The sequence below is a fragment of the Channa argus genome, chromosome 21 (genome assembly GCF_033026475.1).
Source record: "Channa argus isolate prfri chromosome 21, Channa argus male v1.0, whole genome shotgun sequence".
NCBI lineage: Eukaryota > Metazoa > Chordata > Actinopteri > Anabantiformes > Channidae > Channa > Channa argus.
Genome location: NC_090217.1, coordinates 12,230,118 through 12,258,029, shown reverse-complemented (window position 1 = coordinate 12,258,029; position 27,912 = coordinate 12,230,118). Strand labels below are relative to the sequence as shown.

Here is a 27,912-nt window from a genome sequence, read left to right as displayed (position 1 = left end):
AATATAATGCATGTATTTTCTGCTGAAAGTGTAAGTAGGGTTCAAAGTGGAAGAGCAATGCATGACTGCTTCTGCTGCTGGTGGTGACGTGGCTACACTCTAGTGAAGCCCTGACTTGGCACAAAGCCTTTGAGATATATATGGTTTGTGGGCATGTGTTAGGGCACTGGCAATTGTGTGTAAGCTCAGTAACTGCCAGGTGGTAATGGTTGTTAGAGCACATTTGACTTGTGTGTGTGTGGGTCCGTGCAATTACAGTAATATTTCCACGTGTGTGTGTTTATGTGTGCCATTATTTACAGTGTGAGCACAGTGTGAGTCTGTGTATATAAATCAGCTGGAGTCATTCTTACATCACAGCTACCCTCAGGGCAGGACGGCACACTGATATGCACAGAAACACACACACACACACACACACACACACACACACACACACACACACACACACACACACACAGACCACCACAGACCATAACGCTAGCTGCTTCCTCTTTTCTGCAAATGGTCAGTTTTTTTTTTAACCATTAGATGATAGGAGGTTAATTAAGCTATCATACATAAGTCTGTCCATATGGCTGTACGTCATTCTTGGGAACACGATATCTCAGGAATGCATTGAGCAAATGTCTCCCAATTTGCCTAAACGTCCATTTGCACTTGAGGATCACAACATTTTTAACAACTTAGTATTTTTAGTAGTGTTTGTAAAATTTTATCAGCACAAACGTTAGCGTCTAGTAATACTGTGTATGTTCTCCCTTTGGCTTTGGGTAACCTTAGTCTCCTTCTTCAGGTTTTCAATCATTTATAAGTCTTGAAACTGGGATGGCAACAGTAAATTAGTCACCGTATTCTATTTAAACCATTCTTTAGTGTACTTTGCTTTGTGCTTTGCATCCTTGTTTTGAAATGAAGAGGGAGGATTCACTGAAAGCCGTTTACCAGATTCTAATGATTTTGTTGTACTTGTCTCTCTCTCACTTTAAGTAAACTGGTTAGGGAATGCAAACTTTTGAACAAAATTTTCATTATTAGTTTCTTTTTATACACATCTTGACCTTTTTGTTGTCTCTAATAATGAAAGTACATTTGTACTAACTGAACGCACATGAAATATTAAATTATTGAAAAACTCTTTGTTTAACTCAACTGCAGGTCATAAGTCAAGTACATCCATTTTTGTGAATGCACCATGACAAGTATGCCTGAATTTCTTACAATTTGAACCAGGCATCCACTTGGACTCAAGGATAAACTCCTTGGACTTAGTTGGCCAGAGGTGACAGATCTTGGTCCCCAAGCAATTACGGCTATCACTCCTGTCCCTTCCATTCCTGTGAATGAGATGTTGTAAAAGAAAACTTTTTTGTTTTTTTACTTAACTGTTGGTCAAAAGGTCACAGTTACTGTGACCTCCCAACCTTCCCATTTTTGTGATTGTGATATTTCAGGAATGCATTGGTGGAATTTCTTCAGTGGGACTCAAGGATAAACTGTTAACTTCTGATGGTTAAAGGTTGAAAGTTAAAGTCACTGTGAACTCAGTGCTATTTCTAGGAAATTGGGACTTTTTTCCCTCTGGGCATGGCCCCGCCTGATTGGTTTGTAGATCTAGAAATGTTCAAGCCTAGTAAAATTAGCTTTTGCTTTTAATAACATTCTAAAAAAGTAGATTGTTAATATGAAAGTGGAAGTGACTCTGCTATGTAATATGTTAGCCAGTAACTTAATGGTCATAATTCTGAATTCTGAATAACTTGCCAGTTATAATGTGTTTTTGTTGTTGTGGTGGTGGTTAAAGTTCATGCGAGTGATATGTAAATGGCAAAAAAAGTATCAGCATAACTGAGCATTGCTAAGACACGTAAGGAATGATCTCTGCAGTATGTGGATTCAAGTGTAACAGTGTAATTATTACAGTGAAAGTCACTAGTAAGCATGAAAGTGGTTATGAATTTTTTGCAAAACTATAAACATGTGCTCTGGTTCTAAAATCATACCGAAAGAATGAACAGAAAAGTAAATGGTATCAAAAGTTATCATGGTGAAAAACTAAGGCATAATAAATAAAAAAAGATATATAGTTCCCAGGATGCTTGTAGACTCCTACGTGACTTGTTTCATTAGTATCACTTGAGTCGTAAAACTTGGTAACATGGCACAAACAAATCTGCAGCCCTTGTGTCTAAATAAAGGGTTAGCACAGGCTGTGCTTTTTTTTCATCCTTGGACATTGATGCCATGCAAGTTGAATCCAAGGGCACAGTATCCCACGCTATCTTGAATTATGTTTGATTTTGCTTCAGTTTTGGAGCCATGGGAGTCGTGAAAAGGGTGAGACCGTGTGTGGAGGGGTGGAAAGACAGAGAGACAGACGGGAGGAAAAAAGGCACCTTTCTGTCTGCGACATTCTATTTTTGTTTTTCTTCTACTCAAGCACAATAGTAATCCAGGAATAGAAGTTAAAAGCAGAGAGAAACATCTCCAAAAGCCTTTTGATATGGCATCCAAATGTGTCTTAAAAACATGCACATAATAAACCGTAATCTACTCCCCAGACTGCACCCAGTTGTATGTGGAAGAGTATTGTGGCTGTAGTAAAGGAGGAATGGAAGAGAGAGAAGTGACTACAATAAGGAGAAATGAAAGCACGAATAGCTGCACGTTCCCCAGAGCATGCTGTGTGTGGGAGAGATGAAAAACAGAACATCCGTCGCTTTGTCCAGCAGCCTGTCATGAAGACCTAATAGACTACTTAACAAGATGACTTCCACTGTTTCTAGGCACAGCATTTTCCTTTTTCATCAAGGTGTCATGAGCACTCTTTGCTGCCAATGAGGCCTTTGTTTAGACTGCTGATGCACTAATATTTATTTGTGCTCCAAGGAAGATTTGATGGGGCGTGTTGGATGGAGACACTTTATAGTCACTGCCAACAAGCCTCTGTGTGTGTGTGTCTGTGCGCTATTCAAAGCTAAAACAGAGCAGGGAACCTAGAATATGTGTGTGTGTGTGTGTGTGTGAGAGAGAGAGAGAGAATAGAATTCATTTCAAACAATACATTGATTGAACATAGTACATTGAAAAAAACACATAGACGAAAAATTAAACAGATTAAAGATGGCTTTAAGTGAATTTTAAACAACACGAGAATGTAATATATATAGATGCTAAGTGTGAACAAACAAATAAGAAATCTTTAGTTGTAATAATCACATGTATCTTTATAACAAGCGTTCAGGTACTTTCACAGCTTTATCAACCCAACACCATGGTTATTTAATTTAGTTGTGTTAAAGGGCCAGTTTCCCCATTTTTACATATGGAATACAGTTTTCTCATCATCGGAGAGCTGTATAATGTTTTCTGTAGCACTGAACAAGCTTTCCAAACATGACACTGATGATGTCATTAGGTTTATTTGTGCTAAGGCTCCAAGACAAAACAATGATAATAGAGATCCTGATCGGTATCAGTAGTGAGCTGCAAGCTTCTGATGATTTCTATTTTGGGAAATTTTGAATTCTGAGTTTCAGAGCTTGACTCATAGTACTAAACGTAATTTAGCCATATATAACAGTTATTTAATTAATCAATTTTTCTTATAAATGTGTATATTTGTTAAGATGGTAGATTGTAAAACTTCTAAGGTATTTACATTTTCTTAGCTGCTTGTAGAAGCCAGTGGTTTTATAGTTGTTTTTTAATCAATAATATAATATCTATGGTGTTTTATGTTAAGTGCATGTTTTTTCCATCTGTTTCAAAGGATTTTGCTGAGTTATAGCCCTGGATTTTTTTTCTTAAATTGCTGCCAGATTGGGGACAGTCTGATGGAAGCACTTTTAGGATTTAGCTTTGAGGATATTTCCAGGCATTTGTTTGTAGCATTAATCCATTAACAGAACACGTTCCTCTCTTCCTCCCCCTGATGTGCACTGATGTTTTTTTTAATGCTATCACTCACTTTTCGAGCCCTGCTGGCAAAGAACATCTAAACATAAGCTATTAAAAGCCCACTGGCATTTTGATTTAAGAGTACTCATCCTTGCAATTTGCCTGTCTGATCTTCTCTGCCTATATGTTCTTCTTTTAACTTTGTTTAGTCATCATCACCTATTACACTATTGTCATCACATGGAAACTTGGCATGATACCATATCCAGGCACTATTAGCTAGGATGTGCTATCATAGCCAATAGTTCTATGATATCACATTGCTCTATTGGCATCACCATCACATGGCCAACCAGTGGTCGTGTAAAGGTAAAAGTTGACTGTGACTGCAAAGTTTATCTCACAGGAACACTGCAGCTATTTTGTCTTATATTTGGACACAAAGCATATCACAGTTGGGGCTGAGTGGAGCTGCTTTGTACCATCATCTATAAATCGTGAAACAAACTTTGTTGCTTGCTTTCCAGAACTGAGCAGGTGTTGACATAACACTTAATTCCCTGTTGTAGCAACTTGTGTTTTCAGTTAACATTATAATGGGTCAGCGGTACAGTGTATTTAGTGTTAGTTCAGTTGTGCTGTTTATGAACTTTCTAGTAAATGTTGTGGTATTTCCAGGTCAAAAAATCTTGTAAATATTTTGGCCAGTGTGTATTTTATTCAAGAGCATCCTGAATAAAGAACTTTCACTCAGTACCACGATATTGCACTATCCTGTGAAATGGACATAATTAAGAGTAAATCTAATAAGCTGCTGCTGTCTTCCCTGGAGTCACAAGGTTTTCTGTTAAGATAGATGACAATAAGTAAATAACCATTATAATTATCAGTAGGTTTAGTTTCATAACAAATTTGACACAGAGGGTAGGTTCCCACTGGCCCAAAAGGAGAAGGCATCCTTCCCGCTTCTCCCTTTGGCTTTCTTCTCACAGCTCTGTGCAGCAGGTCTCTGTAGGCCTAGCCTACCTCTAGTGATGTGCTTTAAGTGGTGTATGACTTGATTATTTCCTTGATAACAAGTGAATAAAATGGAGTCTGTGGTCGTTTTTCTGCAGCATCTTCAAAACTTCATCATATAGCCTTTTTTCCTATTTTCTTATTTTTTTCCATTAAGTCATCTCGCCAATTCATATTAAGTCTGATAGAAAAGGCATTATGGTATGCATCAGACATCACAGCTGTTGGCATAGTTTTCTCAATCATAGAAACACACACCCAATCAGATGTCATTCAGACTAGGCTCCAATTACTGCACATGGGCTCTCGGTATCTCTGACACAAACATTCACATTCAGTCCCTGTGGACAATGGCTTGGAGGTGGTACTTGAATGGCCTGGCCCACCTCTGTTTAACATGGATACCTAGAGACAGAAGATGATTATTTGGTTTGCATTTTTTTCTCCTTGGGGCAGTATATTATTATTTCTAATGTGTGCTGTGCCCGGGAGTAAAGACTAAGATATTCAACATGGTACGGCATACAAATATCTGTATATCAGTACAGTTTGAGGTCAGTTTATATAATGACATTCGGCACCAAATGGGAAAGGTTGCAAATGAGTCACCTTTTAGACAGGAGGAATCAATGCGCTTTCAGCCTCTTCTTTGTACAAGTCCACAGTTTAGTCCTTCAAATTGAAAAAAAGGGGTAATTAGCACAGAGTGCAATGTAAATCATGAACCGGCCTGTAAAACGTGTAAACCCACATGACTCAAAAGAAACACAAACTTGCTTACCAGCTCAAGGTAATAGTGAACTGTGGGAAGCTGACTGAGGCAATGTGAAAATTATTTAATTCTGTGTGCTTCACAGCAAGTACATGCCCAAGGCATGCTGGCTATGTTGGGTCCATGAACATCATCAGATTTCCATTTCATACCAGCAGCAACAGCCTCTAATTTGGTTCAGTAACTCCATTGCTTTGTCTCTCCTTCAATCACTGTATGCCACAAGGCTGCAAGTTCTCTGGACTATTCATGTACAGTGCATCCAGAAAGTGTTCACAGCACTTAACTTTTTCCACATTTGTTATGTTACAGTCCAAAATAAATTTAATTCATTATTTTCCCCAACATTTTACAAACAATACACCATAATAACAACATGAAAGAAGTTTGTTTGAAACTATTGCAAATGTATTAATAATAAAAAATGAAAAACAATCTTTACATAATTTTTTGCTGCCTTTGCATAATACTTTGTTGAAGCACCATTAGCACCAATTACAGCCTCAAGTCTTCACAATATCTTGTTTATCTTGTAGTACGACATTAACAATAGATTTAGTATGAATGTCAGCCACTATCAATAGTGAGGGTCAGGGGATGTGTTTTCATGTATGGGGCTAGTAGAGGACTTCAGTTCAAGAGGGCCAGTGTTGTGTTGCTGCAGGGGTCTCGGCTTCATCCCATGAACCATTGTGTTTCATTAGGATCAAATTCTTTCCATAACAGGTCTGAAATGCACAGAAAATGAATCTCTTTTAGTCTGGAATGGCTTCAAAAATTCAAGCTGTGTAAGCAAAAATATAGCAATGCAGAGATTTAAATACAAGTTTTGCCTAACTGTTAAGTCAGGTACTTTTTTTATGAGAAACCAAAATGTTCAGGGGCCAGTGTAAAGTTTAAGAGTGGAATTTTTAAATACAGAGAAGTGGAAACCCTGCAGATAGCACAGCTGTGAAGACAGCTGTATATCTTTAGCATCACATATCAGCTTATATCCCTATACTGTAGTTACAGCTAAATACATATACAACACATGTAGAGTTTCAACAGATTTCATCATGCTTACAAAGCCTTACTAAAATATTTGACTAATGGCCTTGTTTTTTATCAATTATTCCATTGTTTGTTTCTTTGTTTGTTTCCTTCAATAATAGTTATGTGTATAAAATGCAGAAAATTACACCAAGTAGTTGTTTTGTCCCAAATATGAATAAATACCATAATGTATTCAGTTTTATGTTAGAGAGTAAAAGCAACTTCCCCCAATTCATTAAGGTTTCCATGACTACTTAGTTATCAAAATGATTTCAAAAAAATGCATCTAGTAGTCCAATAATTGAACTACTTAATTTCAGTTCTAACCCTGTGAAATACTGGAAAATATGGATGTGTCAAAATGCTTTTCTTTTTTTTAAACCTTGAATACTTGCTGATCTTTAATTTCAAGCAGAACATTTTTGCTTGTGTCCAGCCGTAAACAGGACGGTTTATCACTCAACATAAATCGACTGTTGTTGTGGTCATTTGTCAGGTGCTGTTTGTATAACTTTAAGTATGTGGTAGACCTTTCTGGAAAACAGGAAGCATGTTTATTTAACCTCTGGTTAAACACAAGCCAAACAAATGCACAATGATGTGTGTTTTGTTAGGAATACATTTTCTAGAAGAGTTTCTTGTTGGTTCGTCCATCAGTGACATCACTGAATATGTCAATCTTGGCTTTGGTGCAGTAGAGGTCCCATTATCTTGAAGTGGGCACTAGTGTGGTCTCTTGACTGTTTCAAGACATACACAGAAATGGTAAAGCCCCACCCTGCAGTTTTCCAGGTAGAATTAAAGCAATCTTACCAGAAAAGGCAGCCTCTTTGCCATATGAGACTCAAGTTTCATACACAAACACAAGCTGTAACCAAATCCATCCTCATTGCATTGTTTTTGCTGTGGTGTGTGTGTGTGTGTGTGTGTGTGTGTGTGTGTGTGTGTGTGTGTGTGTGTGTAGTTCTTATTTTGTTCTACCCACATCTTAGTGAGGGTCAAAAGGTTTCAGGGTTTAGAGTTTACCTATGTTTGATTGACAATTTTAAATCTGAGGTCCTAATCAAATCGAAATAATTTTAATTTGTGAGGATGTTGATTGAGGATGTTGCCAGGTCAGTAGGATGAGCTACCCTTGCAATAAATAAACAGTATAACCACATATGTTGCTACAGTACATCTGTGCCTGTTTGTATTCCTTTTCTCTTACCCAGAGGGGTTTCTGTTTTTCCCCAGGCCAGCCCAGACATTCTCCCTGTCTTCTGTCTCAGATCCCATGGCGTTGAGCTTGTTGACTGTGTTCAGCCAGAGATCCCCTATCCTGTTCTGAACCATGGTGTCTCACTACCGCCGTAAAACTAACCAAGCCTTTCCGTGTTTGCATGTTTACCCCTTGGGTTTCCTCCAGGTTTCCCCCTCCCACAGTCCAAAGACATGCGTGTTAGGTTATTTGGCGAAATTTCCTATCCATGTGAATGTAAATGTGAATGGTCTTGACTGTGTAAGTCTCTCTCAGCCTTGAGGTACATTAACAACTTGTCAATTAGCAATGACAGCTGGGATTATCTCCAGCACCTCTATGAACCCTAACGGGACAATCAGTTAAGGTGATGGATGGATGAATAGATGGATTAATGGACAGATTAAACTCAATTGTAATAGTTGATCAGCAACATAAGCAGCTCTTACCAGCTTTGCACAGGCATTTGTTTTGCACTGCTAGTGTAAAACACTTGTAATGTTATCAAGTAATTTCTGCTAACACCATTAACTTGCCTTCGCTTGCTTCACTCCCAAAATCCCATATCATCTATGTAGTATTCTCTCAACAGTAGCAGTATTCTCATATTCTCATAACTATGTTTCACTTCAGATTTAAGTTTGAGAAACCCCTATTCTGGGTTCCCTGCTCTGTTTTAGCTGTGAAACACAGGCGCACGGTGGCAGTCTTGGATGAGCTCCCATGTGTCCCAGTATTGAGTTTACATTCATTATTCACATGTCATTAGCCTCCCAATCAGTCACCATTCATAATGTAAGGGAGTGCCTGGCAAGGTTAGAGAGTCAGAGAGAATGTCATAAATGTTCACAGAAATTAAAAAGTGGAAACTATCATAGGAAAGCCAATGATTCAGAAGAAGAATAGTTTGAACAGATATGTGTGTGTGTTCAGTATCTTTCAGAGTTGAAAGACAGATTGAATCAACTCCACATCATTTTTTTTTCCAAAACAGCTGCCGGTGTTTTGGAAAATGACCTTTGATGTGTTGCTGAGTCATGTAGATCTCATGTAGAGTGCGTAGCACTCTAATATACTAGTACAGGAGCAGAGTGTTACTGTCTCCATGATTTGTTATCATTGCCTGCATTGAACTGTATTACATAAGATTTAAGAGTGAGCCTCTGAATTTCAGTAACTGTAAAATCATTTTTGTTGTATTAGCAGCTCATGTTTCTCTAACTTTCTTATTTTAATCAACTTCACTTCTACAAGGTAGATGAGAGTGTATTACATTTCTGTCCCTGACATACTTTAGTGTTTCTCCTACAAAAAAGCACGGTGACATGAGAAATCTTGCATTTGCATTTACATTATATTGCATTACAACATCTGTGATGATTACTCGGTGATCAGTTATGTTGAATTATTATAAAAATACTATTTACTGACACACTGGAATGAGTAACGTATTGAAAACTGTGTCATTCTTTCAGTCTGCACCACCTGAGCTAACCTTTGGTAATCCTGTCTCAAAAAACATCTAAGCCCCTCGATCCTCTGTTCCTGACCTTCAAAATAGACCCTCACTCCTTCAGTGCACCTCTGAGCACTTGTAAAGTCATCATTTTTTCCAACAGAATTGCATCAAACTTTAATCCTATTGCTGCTTATTTTAAAAAAATAAAGAATTCAATGATCACCTTAGAGCAGGTTTCCATCCCTTTTTACAATGCCTAAGCTGGGTCAAGCTTGCATTCACTTTTCTGGGAGAGGGAGGTGAAAATCTAAGGAGGGGGGAACAATTCATTGCATTGTTTGGGAGCACATAGTCAGGCCAGTTTAGACTGGATTGTGTAAATAGCGGAGGCCAGAAAGAGGCAGAGAGGGGAAGCCTATGACATAATCAGACCTCCAAAGGTGAGGCCCTCAATAATGTATAAGGGCACATGCTATACTTGTAGCTTCATCACACAACCTCACGCAAAAACCCACACACAGGTGGCAATGCTAAAAGAGAAAAAGAAGGCCATTTGAAAAGGTGAGGAGCAAGGGCAGACAGGAAAAGAGCCAGCTGTTACCTATTATGTTAATGTGAGTTTCTAGTTTCTGCGTAATATGGTTTGTTGAAAGATGTCTTTTTCAGTTTTATTGTCATGATTCTACATTTTGATTGGCCTGTGCCATTTGTTTTAGGAAGGAGTGAGGGGGAAAAAGACATGCCAACGCTATTTGAGACATGTAATGTGATACACACACGCACTGCTTTGTAACTTCTCTGATAAAAAGCTAAAAATATTTTCATGATTTACACCCAAGGACAGTCTTTTTGAAAAGAACTGAACTGAACGGGACTGTTAGACTGATTTCTGGATTATTCAACAACTTCTCACAAAAAAGAGAGCACAAAGATTTCGTGTTTTTATGATTCACTGCACAGACTCCCACTAGCCTGCTTTGTTCTTGCAACATGGGTTTATTATAGGAATAAGTCAGCCATTGGTAATATGTAATATTATCAGTACAGGAGTTATGATGCGCCAGGCTAGTGACTGTGATGTAATAGTGGAAACTTTCACACAGTTAAAGATTCATGGTCAGTTAAGCAGCCAACATATCCCACCCTTGGAGTGTCTTAAATTGTGTGGCTTTGTTACTGGGCGATAACAGCCTCATTATCATCTTTGTCTGTTAAAGTCAGAATTAACTCAAAGTTGGTGGTATCTCTTGGAGAATGTGCTTTACTTGGTCCTTAACATGTAATTTCTGTTTTATTAAAAGAAGCTGTTCTTACAATAACCTAACGTGACCTGACTTAACAAGAAATTTAGTCAATGTCCTTTAAAATGTTACATTAGCTAGGATGGTTATGCTATTACAACTGTTTGTGTTTATACAATGTATAGAGCATAGTGCTCATTTAGAAGGTGCAAATGTTACAGTATTTTGATATCAGTTCTTTAAAATTCCTTATGACAATAGAAGTTGTTAAAATCTGATTTCCTCTCTCTCCCTCTCTCCACTGCGTAGATCCAGTTTGCCGACCAGAAACAAGAGTTCAACAAGCGTCCCTCCAAGATTGGCCGGCGCTCTCTGTCCCGCTCCATCTCTCAGTCCTCCACAGACAGCTACAGCTCCGGTAGCAATACACACACACACACACACACACACGCACACACACTTACTGCCCACTACTTACTTTTCAGACATGCCAGCAGATACCAAAACATTTTATTTATAACACCAAAGATAATGCAAGTCTTCCACCTGGACGAACGGTTGGCTGACCCTATCCATCACCTATGTACTCGTCTCTCTGGGTCTCATTCTCACACTTCTGACATTGCAATTCATGTGCAGCTGTGGGCTCTGTGGGGATTAGCTGCTGGTGGTCTGTTGGAGAAGAAGAGATGAGAAAGGTAGCTGGGAAGTATTGGATGTCATGGCATGGGAGACCCAATTCCCTAGGGCTATTTACAACTGAATGGTTAGAGATGATTAAGTTGGAGAAGATAAACATCTGTTTATGCGATGGAAACTTGTGCTTTCTATGCAGCATTTATGTTATGTGTGTTGAAATTGAAGGTTGCTTTGGTTGTTCATTTACAGCTGTTATTAAATGCGTAACTGAGGGTGAAGTGGATGTAGGAAGTGGGTTTATTAGTGACTGCAGAAAAACAAAGAAAACTATAGACCTACTTAAGGTAACTCAACCAGACAAATGACAATGTTGAGCTGTCAAAGTCTTACACAGACAAATGGTGCATGTTTAGTTGATATGCATATTTCTTTTGAGGCCCTGTTCAAATGTGTTTCCATAGCAACCCTATATCCTCTTTTACACTCTATTCCTGCAGAGATACTACTACAGTATATCCTCTGTGCTGCCTCAGTTGGATGTCCAATGGAGCCGTTCAAGAGACCTGCTGTAAAGAAATAGTTCGGCATTTATAGGAAAAGTTTCTGATGGCTTTTTTGCTGACAGTGAATAGAGAAGACTGGTATGGCTCTTAAGCTGGTGAAATATAAAGTCAGGAGATAGTTACGTTAGCTTATCTTAGCAAAAACACAGAAGGGGAAATGGATAGTTTTGGTCTGTCCAAAAAGAACAAAAACTCTCCCTCCAAGCCATCCCAAAGCTTTTGTTTTTTTGTGTTCACAATTTTTCAAGTGTCTTCAAACAATTGTCTGGTGATGAACTTTTAAACAGGTTTTTCGTTGGCTCCTTATGTTTACTGTTTATTCTGCTCATTAAACAAGTGCTTCTTACTTTAAGTGATAGGGAACAAAAGCCAGGGGCATTCATTTGCACAAAAATATATTCAAAGGTTTATCTGTACCTAAATGAGGCTTAAGCAGCCTGCATTATACAAATCAAGTGATCGTATCACCATATTGCTATAGAGTTGCACGATCAACATGTTTGTGTCTTCAACCAGGGGTACCTAACACAGCCCACAAACAGAACAAGAGTGGTGAAACACAACACCACCAGTGTAAGTATGTAGGTGATGTTAGAGCAGCAGCAGTTACATACTCATTTAGTTCAGAGTTGGTTACCATCGTTGATTAAAGAATAACTTGAAATTTATCGTGAGAGTAAAATTTTAAATATGTTGTCAATAACCTTGATAACATATTAGAAAAATATATTTTAAAGGTATCAACACAACGAACCATAATTGCAACCAAAGCACACTGGAATCCGTGTACCTCTTGCAGCCTGATTCAATCTGTGAACCTCTATTTCAATCCATACAAAACCATGAGGTTTCCAGTCAACCATTTGAGTTTTGACTGCATTTTCCAAAATGTCAAACTGTTCCTTTATGTTACCTGAGTAGTCAACCTTTTGACCTCCTTTCCTTTGGATGTGTTGTGTGCTGCATTAGCAACTTCATGTTGGGAGGCTCATTGATCAAGTCTTGCTTTCTCTTAAAAGCTCAGAACTAAATCATGCTAGCGCCTAAGAATCTTCTTCTCCAGATATTTTTTCCTGTATATTGTAACATGATGTGAGCACTTGACCTGTGATAAACTGATGTTAAAATGGGAAATGTTGTATTTGCTGCCAGTAATAAGCATATTTTCAGACTTTTGCTACCCTACAGCCCCCTATTTGAACTCTGTGCTATGCTACACCCACCATGTCCCCAACCCAATTCCCTGTCTTCTTCCATAATTCCCTCACCGGAGTGCTTCTTATTTCTCTGATGGTTCCCACAGTGCAGAGGACTCAATGAACAACCTACTAGTACTTTTCCCAAGACTACTTTAAGGATAGATGTTGTTCAGATTTTGATACAAATTTATTTCCAGTCTAAAAGTGCATTTACCTATCTACAGAGTAATTTCATTTGTTGTGAAAGTGTAGCTGTGTGACAAATGTATTTGCTTTATTGTCAAGTTAGCTGCAATGTACTTTGTAATTAGAATAATTTTTAGTCTGGAAAAACTTTGAAATAAGAAGCATAAAACTGAGACAAAATAATTACGGAGGCATAAAAGACAACCTTTCAGTGTTTGACTAAGACCTAATAAATCTTCCTGGACTTTATTCCCCAAGAGGAATTTATTGTAAAAACCTTTTGATTACCTGCATACTGTGGTTGGCATTGTTCCAATATTCTATCAGTACGCTTAACCCTGTGGCCCCAAGATCTTTTAAGCTTAAATTATCCCCCAACCTGTCAGCATGGATAGGACATTTCAGGATTTTTTTCCCTAACAATAAATATGGATTATTACCGTACCCTTTTTTCTTATTAGGCCTTTCCTCTCCTGGCAAAGTACAGGATGTTCTTTAACTTACAGTGCTGGCAAGGTACCAAGTCTTACCTGATAATGGTCCACAGTCATTCAGAAAGAGTGGTAGGAATGATACTGGCACCATGTACCTGCTCTACACAGGAAAGGGCCCACACCTGTGCAGTGAGTCATTCTAAACCTCAGAAATGGCATGGTGCTGGTTTCAGGCACTGAGGCATGCTTGACTGATACTTAATATACTAGAGTTTAAATGCATTTGTTCTGCTTTTACTTTGTATTGGATTCCTATATTGGAGAGTCTGTTTGCAATATAGGAATTTCTTTGTTCAAGAAAAAGTTTTTTTTTATAATCAAATAACTTGCTGCTACGCTAAAGCCCTGGCTTACCAAAGTTAAATTGTGGGGTTAGGGAAAAGTGCAGGTTTTATTCACAGTGAAGAAACCAATGGCATGTTGTTTGTCCTGCACTATGAAACCCAAAAGCTGTGGATAAAAGAAAACTGTGGAAAACAAATCCACTTTATAAATATTTTTAATAAACATAATCTAAAGTTTTATTGTTGACATAAAAAGGCGGCAGTAGTACCATCCTGTGCACATCTCTAGATGCATGTTTGCCGTGCTTTATACTTTGTAAATATATGTGTTATTGTTTATTAAAACATATTTTAGAAAAGAAGAAAACTCCAAGTAAATAATTCACAATCACATTTTTTGACTTTGAAGTTACTGTATAAGTGTATATCCACAGTATGAGTAGTGTACTAGATCCACTGGATGCAGCGTTTAGTCCAACTCTAAATAAACATGCACTTCCCATAAATACGTAGATGAAAGTAATAGAAAAAAACATTCATCGAGAAAATCTTACAAACCAAATGCACAGGCTTCACAGCAGCTGATGTCAAATGTTCATTAAATATGTATTTACATGCCACGTGTTAACATTTACATACATCTCATTTTTTTGACAACTCCTTGCTCGACATACTAAAGGTTCTCTTAAAGACTTAGTCTGTGATCAAATAATAATTTTTTAATGTTCTGGAAACTCCTAATATATGAGAACATATGTTTTCTTTGTTGCACTTGACAACATATACACTTTAAGTGCCAAAAGATCATACTGGAAATATTTTGCTTTTGTTTGTGTGATGTACTGACGATACCATTCTGTGTTTTTAGCGGCTTCATACACAGACAGCTCTGATGATGAGACATCTCCTCGGGACAAACAGCAGAAGAACTCAAAGGGCAACGGAGATTTCTGCATCAAAAACATCAAACAGGCCGACTTTGGACGCAGAGAGATTGAAATTGCTGAGCAAGGTAGAAACTATTTTAAATTTTTTTTTTTTTAATTAAGGAAAGGATGGTTTCAGGGGTTAATGCAAGTCAGTCCGCCATGGTTGCATCCAAATGCAGCACAAATTGTAACCAAATTTGATATTGATTCATAGTGTGTCTGTGTGTGTGCAAGCGTGCTAGGTTGTCTACCCTGCTGTGCTGCCATATGTCCCCTACCACAGCAAGTAAAACCACAATTGAAAACAAACACATTGTTCCTATTATTACCTAATTACTTCACTGAATATACAGTGTCAGCTAAACCCTGTGGGACACACACACAAACAATTACACACAGACATTATATTCTTAGCATTAGCAACTCATTCTTCAGGATTATTCAACGGATTTGCAATGACGTATTAGAAGGATTAAATGATGGGAATTCCATAACTCATCTGCTGATTCTTGTGTCTACGTACTAGTGTTTACCTGTTTGTGTTTTTCTTAACGACTTTTAGAAATGCCAGCCCTGATGGCTCTGCGAAAGCGAGCCCAGGGGGAGAAGCCCCTTGCTGGTGCCAAGGTGGTAGGCTGCACCCACATCACTGCTCAGACTGCTGTGAGTTGAAAGTACAAAGACACAAATGTCACACAGCCCATGACGCATTAACGCAGTGTCACGTCGGCAGCTACAACAGAAACTCAAACTCTACACCTTGTTTTGCCTCCTCAGGTGCTGATGGAGACTCTGTCTGCTTTGGGAGCTCAGTGCAGATGGGCAGCGTGCAACATATACTCCACCCAGAATGAAGTGGCAGCTGCCCTGGCAGAGAGAGGTGACACTCTTGAGAGAGTGTGTGTGTGTTTGTGTGTGTTTGTGTGAGAGAGAAAGACATTTTTCCTTTCCACTTCAGTCTTATACCCTTAAAAATACTCACAGACTGTCCCTTTTGTTTCATGCTCTCCATCTGTTTACTCTTAATCTGCTATAAATGAAACACTTCCCATTTAGGTTTCAGTGTTTTTGCATGGAAGGGTGAGTCAGAAGACGACTTCTGGTGGTGCATCGATCGCTGTGTCAATGTGGAAGGCTGGCAGCCCAACATGGTAGCTCACCTACATTCTAAAAAAACAACTTAATTCTATCCTTCGGTCCCTGTTGAATGTGCATACGCTATTCTACATATGCTATTTTTATCAGACAGTAACATGTTTCTAAATGCAGTGAGTCTGTTTTAATGTGATACTAGGTAGATTTCTACTGTGGAATCAACCACAGCAAATAGGTGAAATATGTGTCAGCTTTCTGACATTTCCTTTTGAATTTTCATCCAGAAAATTAACCTTGGAAATAATTATTTAAATACTTTTATTGGAATCCACTTAAAGTATGTAGTTCAAGAGATTTCCTAATTTTAAATAAAATTAAATTAAATTAAAATGTTTCATCTACAGTTTTGAGATTGTTTTAAATATGAAGCAAAGTCAGTTTTTCTTTCCACAACCTTTTTCTTATCCATCTTTCTCCTACTTCCACTCTCCATCTCTGATCATCTGTCAGATATTGGATGATGGTGGAGACCTGACTCACTGGATCTATAAAAAATACCCCAACATGTTCAAGAAGATCAAGGGCATCGTAGAGGAGAGTGTCACTGGTGTGCACAGGTGTGATATATTGTTGTCCTAGTAGTAGTAGTAGTTTCTTGTCAAAAATATCACATTAGGCACATAAGCACATTAGAACATTAATCATCATTTTAAATTTAGGAATTACAGAACATACAAGTGTATTTTCACACTAACCCAGATTGTGGTGTGATAACATCACCATCTAGTGGTGAAAATGCTCACAAGTTAGCAGATGAGACATTGTACATGTAAGGAAAAAATTATACGTAGAATAGTAAATTATTTGCTTATCATTAAAGTATAAATGACTGAGGAATTTGAAAATGACTGAGGAATGATTAAACCACAAAATGTATTTCTTTTGTATGTGTGTTCATTTGCATTTTAAACATTTATCAAGGAGTGATTCACTTTCTTGTTATTTATAGTTTTATTGTGTTTCGTGTATGTTTTCTTGTGTTTAGGTTGTACCAGCTGTCCAAGGCAGGAAAGCTGTGTGTCCCTGCCATGAATGTCAACGACTCTGTGACCAAGCAGAAGTTTGATAACCTCTACTGCTGCAGGGAGTCCATCTTAGATGGGTATCAAACTGTCTCCTGTTTCACCCAATTAGGATATTTGTTGTTTGAACATAAGTGTTGCAAGGGAGGTGAACCCACGCTGAATAAATGAAATGGTTGCTAATGGAATAAATGTGTTTCTGCCCTCAGCCTGAAGAGGACAACTGATGTCATGTTTGGAGGCAAACAGGTGGTAGTCTGTGGATATGGAGAGGTAAAGCTGGCACACCAATACAGCCGCTTACAAAACACTAACTCACAGAGAGATTATAGTCTTGGATCTGGTTTTTACTACTAGAAACTCCTAATGACTGTTGCAGAGGCTTACTACTTGTTGACAGGTTATACTTACTCTACTGGCATACATAGTTTTTGTATGAATGTTAAAAGATACAAGTTTTTTAAATCTGAAGTATAGACCTCACATATGACAATGTATATATTTCTAGTCTATTAGGAAGTGGCGCTCTGGTTTTAAGTTAGAGCCTGAATAAGACATACCGATTCAAAAAAAGTTGGGACGATGTGTAAAACCTAAAAAAAAATCAGAATACTATGATTTGCAATCAGATGTTGAAACTGAGACATTTTACCATTTTATGGAAAATATTAGCTCATTTTGAATTTGGTGGCAAAGTCCTAGGACTCGTGGTTTATTTTATGATGAGCCAAATGTTTTCTATTGGTGAAAGGTCTGAACTGCAGGCAGGCCAGTTCAGCACACGGATTCTTCTTCTGGAAAGCTGTTGTGATGGATGCAGTATGTGGTTTAGCATTGTCTTGCTGAAATATGCACAACCTTCCCTGAAAGAGACGTTGTCTGGATGGGAGCATACGTTGCTCTAAAACCACTATATACTTTTCAGCATCGATGGTGCCTTTCCAGATATGTAAACTGCCTATATCATAGGAACAGTTTTCCATTTTGCCTCAGAACACAGTGACTGGATTGTGTTCACATATGGCGTCTTCTTTGCATGATACAGCTTTAAGTAACATTTGTGGATTGCACGGCTAACTGTGTTCACAGTGATTTCTTGAAGTGTTCCTGAGGCCATGCAGTGATGTCCAGTAGAGAATCAGGCCTGTTTTTAATGCAGTGCCTCCTGAGGTCCTGAAGATCATGCGCATCCAGTTTTGACCTTTGGCCTTGTCACTTGCCACAGAGATTCCCCCTGATCCTCTGAATCTTTTGATGATATTATATAGTGTAGATGGTGGGATCTTCAAAGTCTTTGCAGTTTTACATTGAGAAACATTTTTCACCGGTGAACTCTGCCAATCTTTACATTCAATAGGCTCTGCCTCTCTGAAATGCTCCTTTTATAACTAGTCATGTTACTGACCAATTAACCTAATTAGTTGTCAAAGGCCTTTCCAGCCTTTTACTGCCCCTGTTCCAAGATTTTTGAGATGTGTTGCTTCCATCAAATTTAAAATGAGCTAATGTTATCCATGAAAAGGTAAAATGTCTGTATGAACATCTGATATGTTGTTTCATTTCTATTGTGAATAAAATATGGGTTGATGAGATTTGCAAATCATTGCATTCTGTTTTTGTTTAAGTTTTACACATCATCCCAGCTTTTTTAAATTGGGGTTGTAGTAGTGTACTGCACCTTTACAGTCTTGGACTAGCCATGAGTAAATTCAGGTAGTCTTCATCAGCCTGGACAGCATGTGACATGACACTAAAATTGTTTTACCTCTTGACATACTGTATGCCATGTGTGAGGTGTATGTTTATATTCCATAGGTTGGAAAAGGGTGCTGTGCTGCCCTCAAAGCAATGGGATCTATAGTCTATGTCACAGAGATAGACCCCATCTGTGCCCTGCAGGCCTGGTAAGACTCTACTTGCTGAGTTTGTTGTGGCTCTGTGCTTGTGCTGACATAGCATTCACCTTGTTCAGCATGTTCCTTTTTCCTAATCGCAGCATGGATGGCTTCCGACTGGTGAAGCTGAATGAAGTTATCAGACAGGTGGACATTGTCATCACATGCACAGGTTGGTTTGGCATCTCTCTTGTTATTTGCTCTGTCTTAGTTAAAATTCAAAGCACTTCTGCATTGTAACCGTGAGTTTGCTGACTAATTGCCTCACAGCAGCTCAACAGGGATTTGTCATGTTGGCTTTTTTGTCTGGACATAATCCACAATTGTAAATAAATGCAGTTATTACACAGGGAGAACACCAACATAGATTATGTGAAATAAAAAGGTTCGGGCTGACCCAACAAATATTCAGACATTAGTAATGAAGTTCTCAGCCCAGCAGCTCAGTTGTCCTGAACACTTAATTAGAGCAGAGAATTGCTTGTTTCTCTGCTTCATTAGCTAATACTGCTGGCAAGCTGTCTTTAGCTTACTTGAAAGCGCAGTTCAACAGGAGAGGTAATTAGGTAAGACACATGCAAATTGTAAAAGATTTTCCAAAATATAGATTAAAAAGTGCTGTGACAAAATATGGTCACGTAAATCTGTAAAGTTCTTGCAGCAAATATTCAGAAAGCTTGTTGGATCCCCAACACAATTATTAATGTTGCTGAAGAGAAACGAGGGCGAAATAAGCTATCATTTGGTTTAAATATTAAACAGTCTCAGTCATGAGATTGATAATTCTGACTACAATGATCAAAGTCCACAATCATTACTCAAGTCAATCGTGTAATGCCAAAAATATCGGTTTTATGTGGCTTAGCATTAAGAATTAAAGCCATATTATCATATTGGGTGCAAGAGTTTGCACTTATTCTATATTGAAATAGAAAAATTATCAGAATTTCAGTTCATTAACATAACATTTAAAGCCATTAAGCTAGTATAAATGTTCTTTAATAAGAAATTAAAGTTCACTTTTAATTCGTTACGGAGGATGCAAACTTTCAAACTAATTTTTATTATTTTACTATAACCTGTAAGTGTATCCAGAAAGTATTCCCAGCGCTTAACTTTTTGTTTCCGAAATTTTCAAAGATTTCAAACAAACTTCTTTCACATTGTCGTTATGGTATATTGTTTATCGAATTTTCAGGGAAATAATTTGATCCATTTTGGAATAAGGCTGTAACATAACAAAAAGTGGAAATGCACTGTATATAAAGTTTTCAAAAAAAAATATTGGGTTACAATAAAAGAAGCCTCTCCATATCAAATCTCAAACTTCCTCATCCCTTTATTTACCTCTATATCTGTTGCTGATCTTCTTCTTTTATTGAATTGTAATCTCATTGAGGTAAAAGTTTAAAAAAAAAAAAAAGAATTTCTGATCTGACCGTTTGAAACCAGCCAAACTGTCAGACGTCAGATATGGATCAGATCTAAGACCACATGGGAAAGTGGCCCAGATCTCAGTTGGAGAAAACAAAATTGATTGTTCTTATCCACACCTGTATGAAAGAATCTGGTCTGAGTCAATTTAGGGCAAAAAGATTTGGGCCACTTCAGCATGTAATGTGAGCATAGCCTGTTTGCGTGTTCAGATTTAACTATGCTTAAATATTCAAAGAAGTTGTAATGAAATCTAGTTCAGTAAAGACAGTCAGTCCACAGTTTCACACTTGGTTTTTGATCCTAATTGCAATTTACTTTCAGCTTGTTAGCATCAATACATTTGGTTTAAATCTGCACAGAGTTACAAAGTAATTGTTTGCAACACACTGTCTTGCTCTTTGTTTATTTGAACTTTTTTAAAAATGTATTCCTTCCCCTGCCTAAACCAGGCAATAAGAATGTGGTGGTGAGAGAGTACCTGGACCGCATGAAGAACGGCTGCATCGTCTGTAATATGGGACACTCCAACACTGAGATCGATGTGGTCAGTTCAAAACTAGCACAAACTAAATGCATGTATTTATTTATCCATTTTGTTTTCACCTTTTTAACTGAAGCAATGTTAAAACCACATTTGTTGAATTTCAGGTTCAGTTCAAGTGTCATTCTTTTAGCTGACAAGATATTTAGTAGCTGAAAGAAATATTATCAAGTGCAAGATTATCAATCAAAAATGGTCAAAACAAATCAAAGCAAAGTGTCCTAGTGTTCAATGTTGTCATAGTAACTGTTTTCTGTGAAAATTCTGCTGTTGTCACAACAAGGCTTCAACAAACTGCTAGTAATGAGTCTCAAACCAAGTAGAGCATTTCTCATTTTCAGGGCACTGTGGCTGATAATCAGTTTGTATTTATTTACACACGGTATCTTATTAGTCCTGTTAGTACATGAGAGATATAGTGCTCTGACTTTATCACCTATTAAACAGAGAAACCAAAACCATATGAGATGAATGAAAGGAAGGCAGGAATCAGAATGAATGGTGAAGGAAGAAAGTCGTTTAGACATGAGAAGTTGTGGCAAATTTCTTAAAATTCTTGAGTCCTGAATAAGCATATTTTGTCGACATTGGCCCATGATAGGTGGCTGATAGTTCCAAAATAGAGAAATGAGTTCATGAGAGAAAAGGCTACAAGAAACCAATAATTTGTCTTCATGCTTGGTCGGTGTTGTAGGCAAGCCTGCGGACTCCTGAACTGACCTGGGAGAGAGTACGCTCTCAGGTGGACCACGTCATCTGGCCTGATGGCAAGAGGATAGTGCTGCTGGCTGAGGTATATACTGTACACAGGCACCTTTTTAGTGACATAACAGCCATAATTTCAGGACTAGTAATCATGATATCAAACCCATTAACATTTAAAGCCACATGCACACACACAACTGTGCATAGTTCCAAAAGTTTTAAACCCAAATAGTTTTTTGTCCCAGAAATGTCTCAAATTTAAATTTAAAACATTCCAGATAATACATACTGCCATTATATTTCAGCATATTTCAAATAAATAAAATTTTGATCCACAGTGAGGTAAAAAATTCACTATCACCACTATCACCTCTTCAGAGTAAAACACACAGCTTTTCTCTGTTTCTCATCCTCCTGCAGTATTTCATTTATACATACAAACTCATTTGCTGCAGCCCTTGGGATCTCCCCAATTCACTGACTGCAGTGTAGCTAGAAAAAGCTTTGAATTTAAATTACGTAAAATTCTACAGCATCCCATTAAGCTACTATTAAAATTTAAAAACGATTAACTGGTATGATGGTGGTTTTAAACAGCAACTGTTTAATGGAGGCCACTGGAATTAAAAACCTTCTGCTTTTTTGTATGATGTACTCTAGTAACGTTATGACTTTTCTTTGTCCAGGGTCGTCTGCTGAACCTCAGTTGTTCCACTGTGCCCACTTTCGTGCTGTCTATCACCGCCACTACCCAGGTGCAAAACAGTGGATTATTTTCTTTTCCATTTAAATCTTTGTAGTTTTGTTTTGATTCTAAGGTTGTGCATTGCAAATGCAAGTAAACACTTGTGTCCCTGCCCAGGCTCTGGCTTTGATAGAACTGTACAATGCCCCCGAGGGACGCTACAAACAGGATGTGTACCTGCTGCCCAAGAAGATGGGTAAGTTAAAAATATGCTAAGCAAGAAAACTTGATGAAACTTAGTATACTATGATAAAATTGAACAGAAACCATAAGTAGAGTTGTGAGTTAGATAACAACACAGGCCAAGGAGATGATAAACTTGTTTGGTACTTAAGTCGTCACCAAGCAAGGAGATGAACAGGAAATGATTATGGTTTGTTTTTGCCCCAGCAGAGAGCCTGGAGTCATGTTACATTTATCTCTATAGACATCACAGTTGCTCTCATCTGTTCAGTGTAGTCTCACTGAATAGCCAGCTATTCACAGTGGAATAGGTCCTGTGTGTTTGTGCACATACATGCATGATTGTATGTGTAGCCAACAGGATAGCATGTCTTCAGTGTTGCCCATCACATTTCTTAGCCTACTTTGTGCCAGGGAAGCACACATTGATAATAAAGAAAAAGTGAGCCAAATGTAGGTCATCCTTTCAATTCCACGGCTGAGATTAAGAAAGATGAGGAGGGTAAAGCTTAAGATAGATGACAGTATTCTGTGTAGAGTTGAAAAAAGACAAGAAGAGATGATGAATCCTAGAACCTTCCTGCTACTTTTCTTGCTTTCCTCATTTAAAAGATGAATCAGGCCCAACACTCTGGTGAATGTTAACATACTCTTCCTCTCTGTTGTCTTCCAGATGAATATGTGGCCAGTCTTCACCTCCCTACATTTGATGCACATCTTACAGAGCTGAGTGATGAACAGGCCAAGTATCTGGGCTTGAATAAGAATGGGCCCTTTAAGCCAAACTACTACAGGTATGAAAACACCTCAGCAAACATTCTTATTTTGGGCGACTGTGGTGCAGGAGGTAGAACAGTAGTCCAACAACTCCACAGTTGTTAGTTTGATCCCCGGCTCCTCCAGTCACTTGTCAAATTGTCCTTGAGCAAGACACTGAACCCCAGCTTGGTTTCTCCCGCTGAGTCTTGGCCAGCTGTAGAGCAGCTTCCCCATTGGTGTGTGAGTGTGTGTGATTGTGAGTGCGAATGGGTGAATGAGAAGCAATGTAAACGCTTTGAGTGCCAATAGGTAGAAAAGCGCTATATAAGTGAAGACCATTTACCATTTACTAGCCTGTAGCTGGTTAGAGAGATATAATCCTACAAAGCAAAAAAATGTCAAAATTTGTGCACTGCATGATTGGGATTACAGAACTGGGGGGACATTTGTCAGCTTTGGAGCTTAATAACTGTACTTATTCGTTAGTCATGCTAACATCTAATGTCTGTCCACTACTTTGGTCCACGCTATGTATCTCAACAAATTTGAATTTTTTGTCCTTTCGGCTTATCCCGTGAGTTCAGTGTCGCCACACCGGATCATTGTCCGCATGTTGATTTGGCAGTTTTTACGCCGGTTTCTACCAGGCTTGGACCGGCACTGCACAGCTGGCGATGGGAATGGGCTGTTATGGGTTCAGTGTCTTGCCCAGAGACACCTCTTCTCTAGTGCCATAACAAGGCTCTTGTTTGTGGTTTTGAGTGACATACATCAAGAGCTATCAGCTGTACTTTCAGGTTAAATACTAAATAGCAAACATTGCCTCATTCACACAAACTGCAAACAGAACTGCCCAACTTCTTTGGACATGTTGCTGCGGTGTTTGTATGTGCAAAACATTGTATAGTGTGTAAACAGGTAGTGCTAACAACGGCTTACCTGGAAACAACCTGCATAATGTTATAAATGGCTGAATGTCTTCTTGATCTATTATCATAATTTGTTGTCTTTTAAAGGTATTAAATCAGTGCGGGGGCTGGACTGAGGAAGTACCAATGTTAGTATCTCCATGAATGGCACAGACTCACGGAGGGTGAAGCGGAGGACAGGAGGAAGGACGGACAGAAAAATCAACACACCTGCTTTATATTTGGGGGGAGGGAGAGGAGCACTGACTGAACCTGGAGGTCAAGAGAGGCGGAGGGTTGGGGTCCTCCCTTCACTTATGGCAGTCATTTTATTTATTCATGCTTGACAACAGTACTAACAATACCTTTTCTGGAGCTGCACCTGCCATTAGAATCCAGCTAGCTCCCTTGACATCTTTTTCTGAGAGATGTTCGATTCCTGTTTCTCAAATCGCCAACATTATCTCTTTATCTTTAGATACTCATTTGTGTGTCGAGCTGTAAATCCTCCATCCTCTCTTTCAATTGCCAGATCTTTTATTGTTTAACTATTAAAGAAGAAATTATTGACACTTAAAAGATATATAGCATATAAAAAACCTTGATTTAAAACAATGAAGATTACCATTTGAGATTTAGTGACTTTTTTCTTTTCCTTTTTATTTTTTGGATGTTGTCTTTTCTACTTGTGATTATGTTTTCTCTTGTGTTATACTTGCAAGGGCGGGGTTAGATATAATCGGAGGGGGGTTAGGCGGGATCTCAGGGTCCAATCATATCATGTCTTTTATTTCATCGTTTGTTTCTTTGAGTTTCACCATTGTGTCTGTTTTTAAACATTTTTTATTATGCAGTCTGTCCCTTTGGACAGGCCCTCTGTAATTTGTCAAAGCTTTCTCTTTTTTTTATTTTTATTTTGGCTCTTTTTGGGTAGTAGGACTGGATTGTGATAGGCTTTTCCCACCTGTCACTCAAACCCACAGTGAAATTATGTCATTGGCTGCTTCTTATTTGTTTTCAGGTGCTCACATGACGCCAGTATTTCAAGCTAGTGAGAGCTGACCTTTCATTTAGTCTTCTCCTTTAGTGAGAATGCTTATACTGTATTTGAAGCATGACAGGTTGTCAGAGGGGTATACTGTATATTTTAGATATTTATATTGCAGATTTTTCTCTCCTGCATCATCTGATATCATAGCTTTGGGGAAAAAGACTACATATGTCATGAAGATAAGCAATTACATGTTTTAATGATATGTATAATAAAAGTACTTAAACCCTAATTTTTAATACTGTGACAAAATATTTACAGAAAAACCAAATGAGCAACAAGTTGTTCGCACTCTGGTACACATATTTCTTCAGTCAGGTCCTTTTTGAAAAGTATGGTGCTGTTTAGATTTACTGTACTTAACCAGACACAATACAGCTTTTTGGTACTCGGAGTCAAAGGGTTCAGGTTAACCATAAAATTGACTCCGATTTTAATTTTTTTTTCCATTCAAGGAAAACGTGAACACTACCTTCTTTTTAAATGTGTGTGCGTTCTCCTTTAAAGGGATTTTCACATATTCCTGACCAAAAGGCTCAGATCCATCCGCTAGAATAAGCTACACTGTTTTCTCCGGCTGATATGACAGGGGAAATTAGAAAGAACTGACAGTCATTTCATCTGACAGCCAAGTGCATCCGGATGCTATACCAGCTCTGCACTTCAGCCTGTAATCAGTCTGCTAGTCTGCTAGGAGATGATGCCAGCTCTACTCTCACAGAGTACGATAGCAGCATGTCTAATCTACTGTATGCAAAGAAAATTTTATCATTTTTAACTGCTGGAAATGGCACAATAGCATTACCAGTCAAATATGTATGGTGATGGTCATACATTAACTTTAACCGTGGAAATATTTCATGCATATTTGTTTTCTTAGTGTCAGTTGAGAAGGTTGATATCCTTTTTGTCTCTATGCTAAATTTAAAGTGCAAGCCAGGTTAGCTGAAAACAGTTAGCCTTGCTCATCACTAGTTAAAGGTTACTAGTAAAGGTCACCAACAATAAATATTTTAACCGTGGTAAAATATGTGTAAAAACAACAGTTTTATTTTTATTTTACAGGAAGCTCAGCAAGAAATAATCTAGAACATATTTGCTCATAAAACAGCAACCTGACTTAGTTATTCCAGTCAGTAAGCTGTCGAATTGCTGGTAATTGATGCTATTTCTTTTCCCCTGTCTCATTTTTAAGCTAAACTACCCACCTGCTGGCTCCAGTAGTACCCTTGATACTCCCTTATTTTGAAAGAGCAAAATTTTACTATCAATTTTTATAATTTCTTTAATGCACAATTAGCTCTCAAATATTTCTTAGTCAGAAATGAAAATACATTTAATTTATTTTTTTTGCTGTTTTTTTAAAACTCCTTTAGCATTTTTGTTACTTCTGATCATGAAAGAACATTTGTGCTATGTGTAACATTATTATGGTAAGTTTAGGGTTAAGTATGCATCCCCTTATACTAAAATTGTATGTGGGGGTGCAAACTTAACACAAAAGATAGTACAATAACAATGTACACTGAGCTATTACAAATGTTATTTCATCACCAGAAATAACAAAAATGTTCAAGTAGTGTATAAATACTAGTAATACAAATTTAAAAAGTAACAAGGTTTACATCCTCGATAAATTATTTACTTTAAATCATTTCTTATGAAGATAGATTTGTAATAGGTAATTGTGCATTAAATATTATGTTGATGGAAAAAGGGGGCACTTTTGCACCTGACTGAATGCATAGTCTTAACACAGTGATATCAATTTTTTTCATCTCTTTGCAAGGGTGTGAAGTAAACCATTCTTCCACAGTATCAAACGATTTCTTTATATCTGATAAAAATATGTTCAATAGAAATTCAAATTTTTAAGTTATGAGAAACCTACACATAAACGAACTGCATCCCACTTTGCAAACCATTTAATGACATGATCCTGCACTGTGTCACAGCCCACACAACCTACATGTCACACTGTGCATTTCTCTCTGTGCTTTTCCAAATACCTTCTATTAGTGGTGTGATCTGTTGTGCAGTCTGGTTCTTAAACCTGTCTTAAGTTTTATTTTTATTTTTTGAAAGTGTGAAGTATGACCTCTTGAGGAAAAGCTGAGGTGTGTGTGAGAATTGTCTTTCAGTGTTAGTATACATCCTTTTTTGTAGGCCATGGTCTCTTCATTAACAGCTGCCTCAGGATCCTAGCCTGTGCGTTAGGGGCAGAAACCTTTCTTTATTCGCTTAGTCAGTGGTAAGCTGACCGACACATGGGTGGGTGGGGGAAGGGGGGAAGACACCAGCATCGTATATGTATATACATACTATATACACATATGACAACCTTTAAAAGTATAGGAAGGTTAAAAAAAAAAAAGAATCAACTCCTGTATTTATTGTTGTAAATCCTCATACAGTGCAAATTGGCAACATTCTCGAACATGTTTAAGTTGTCTAATAAAGAAAAAAACTTATGTTTAAATATTGCAAGTGATAATGGTAGATGAGCAATAATTAAAACATTCTGTAATCTTAATAAAGTTGTAAAAATTGTAA

At 37.9% G+C, this 27,912-nt stretch overlaps 1 protein-coding gene across 1 annotated transcript in view; it reads left to right on the top strand.

The window, feature by feature from the left end:
* ahcyl2b (adenosylhomocysteinase like 2b) overlaps positions 1-27,912 on the top strand; it is a 39,720-nt gene extending 11,808 nt beyond the window's left edge. Inside the window, exons 2-17 of the mRNA XM_067490049.1 lie at positions 10,974-11,082; positions 14,898-15,041; positions 15,521-15,621; positions 15,736-15,838; positions 16,015-16,109; positions 16,564-16,670; positions 17,099-17,215; positions 17,345-17,408; positions 18,951-19,039; positions 19,132-19,202; positions 20,917-21,011; positions 21,703-21,801; positions 22,400-22,468; positions 22,576-22,654; positions 23,315-23,435; positions 24,417-27,912. Of these exons, the coding sequence (XP_067346150.1) occupies positions 10,974-11,082; positions 14,898-15,041; positions 15,521-15,621; positions 15,736-15,838; positions 16,015-16,109; positions 16,564-16,670; positions 17,099-17,215; positions 17,345-17,408; positions 18,951-19,039; positions 19,132-19,202; positions 20,917-21,011; positions 21,703-21,801; positions 22,400-22,468; positions 22,576-22,654; positions 23,315-23,435; positions 24,417-24,423 (1,470 nt within the window). The 3' untranslated portion in view covers positions 24,424-27,912. The remainder of the gene's footprint in view (positions 1-10,973; positions 11,083-14,897; positions 15,042-15,520; positions 15,622-15,735; positions 15,839-16,014; positions 16,110-16,563; positions 16,671-17,098; positions 17,216-17,344; positions 17,409-18,950; positions 19,040-19,131; positions 19,203-20,916; positions 21,012-21,702; positions 21,802-22,399; positions 22,469-22,575; positions 22,655-23,314; positions 23,436-24,416) is intronic.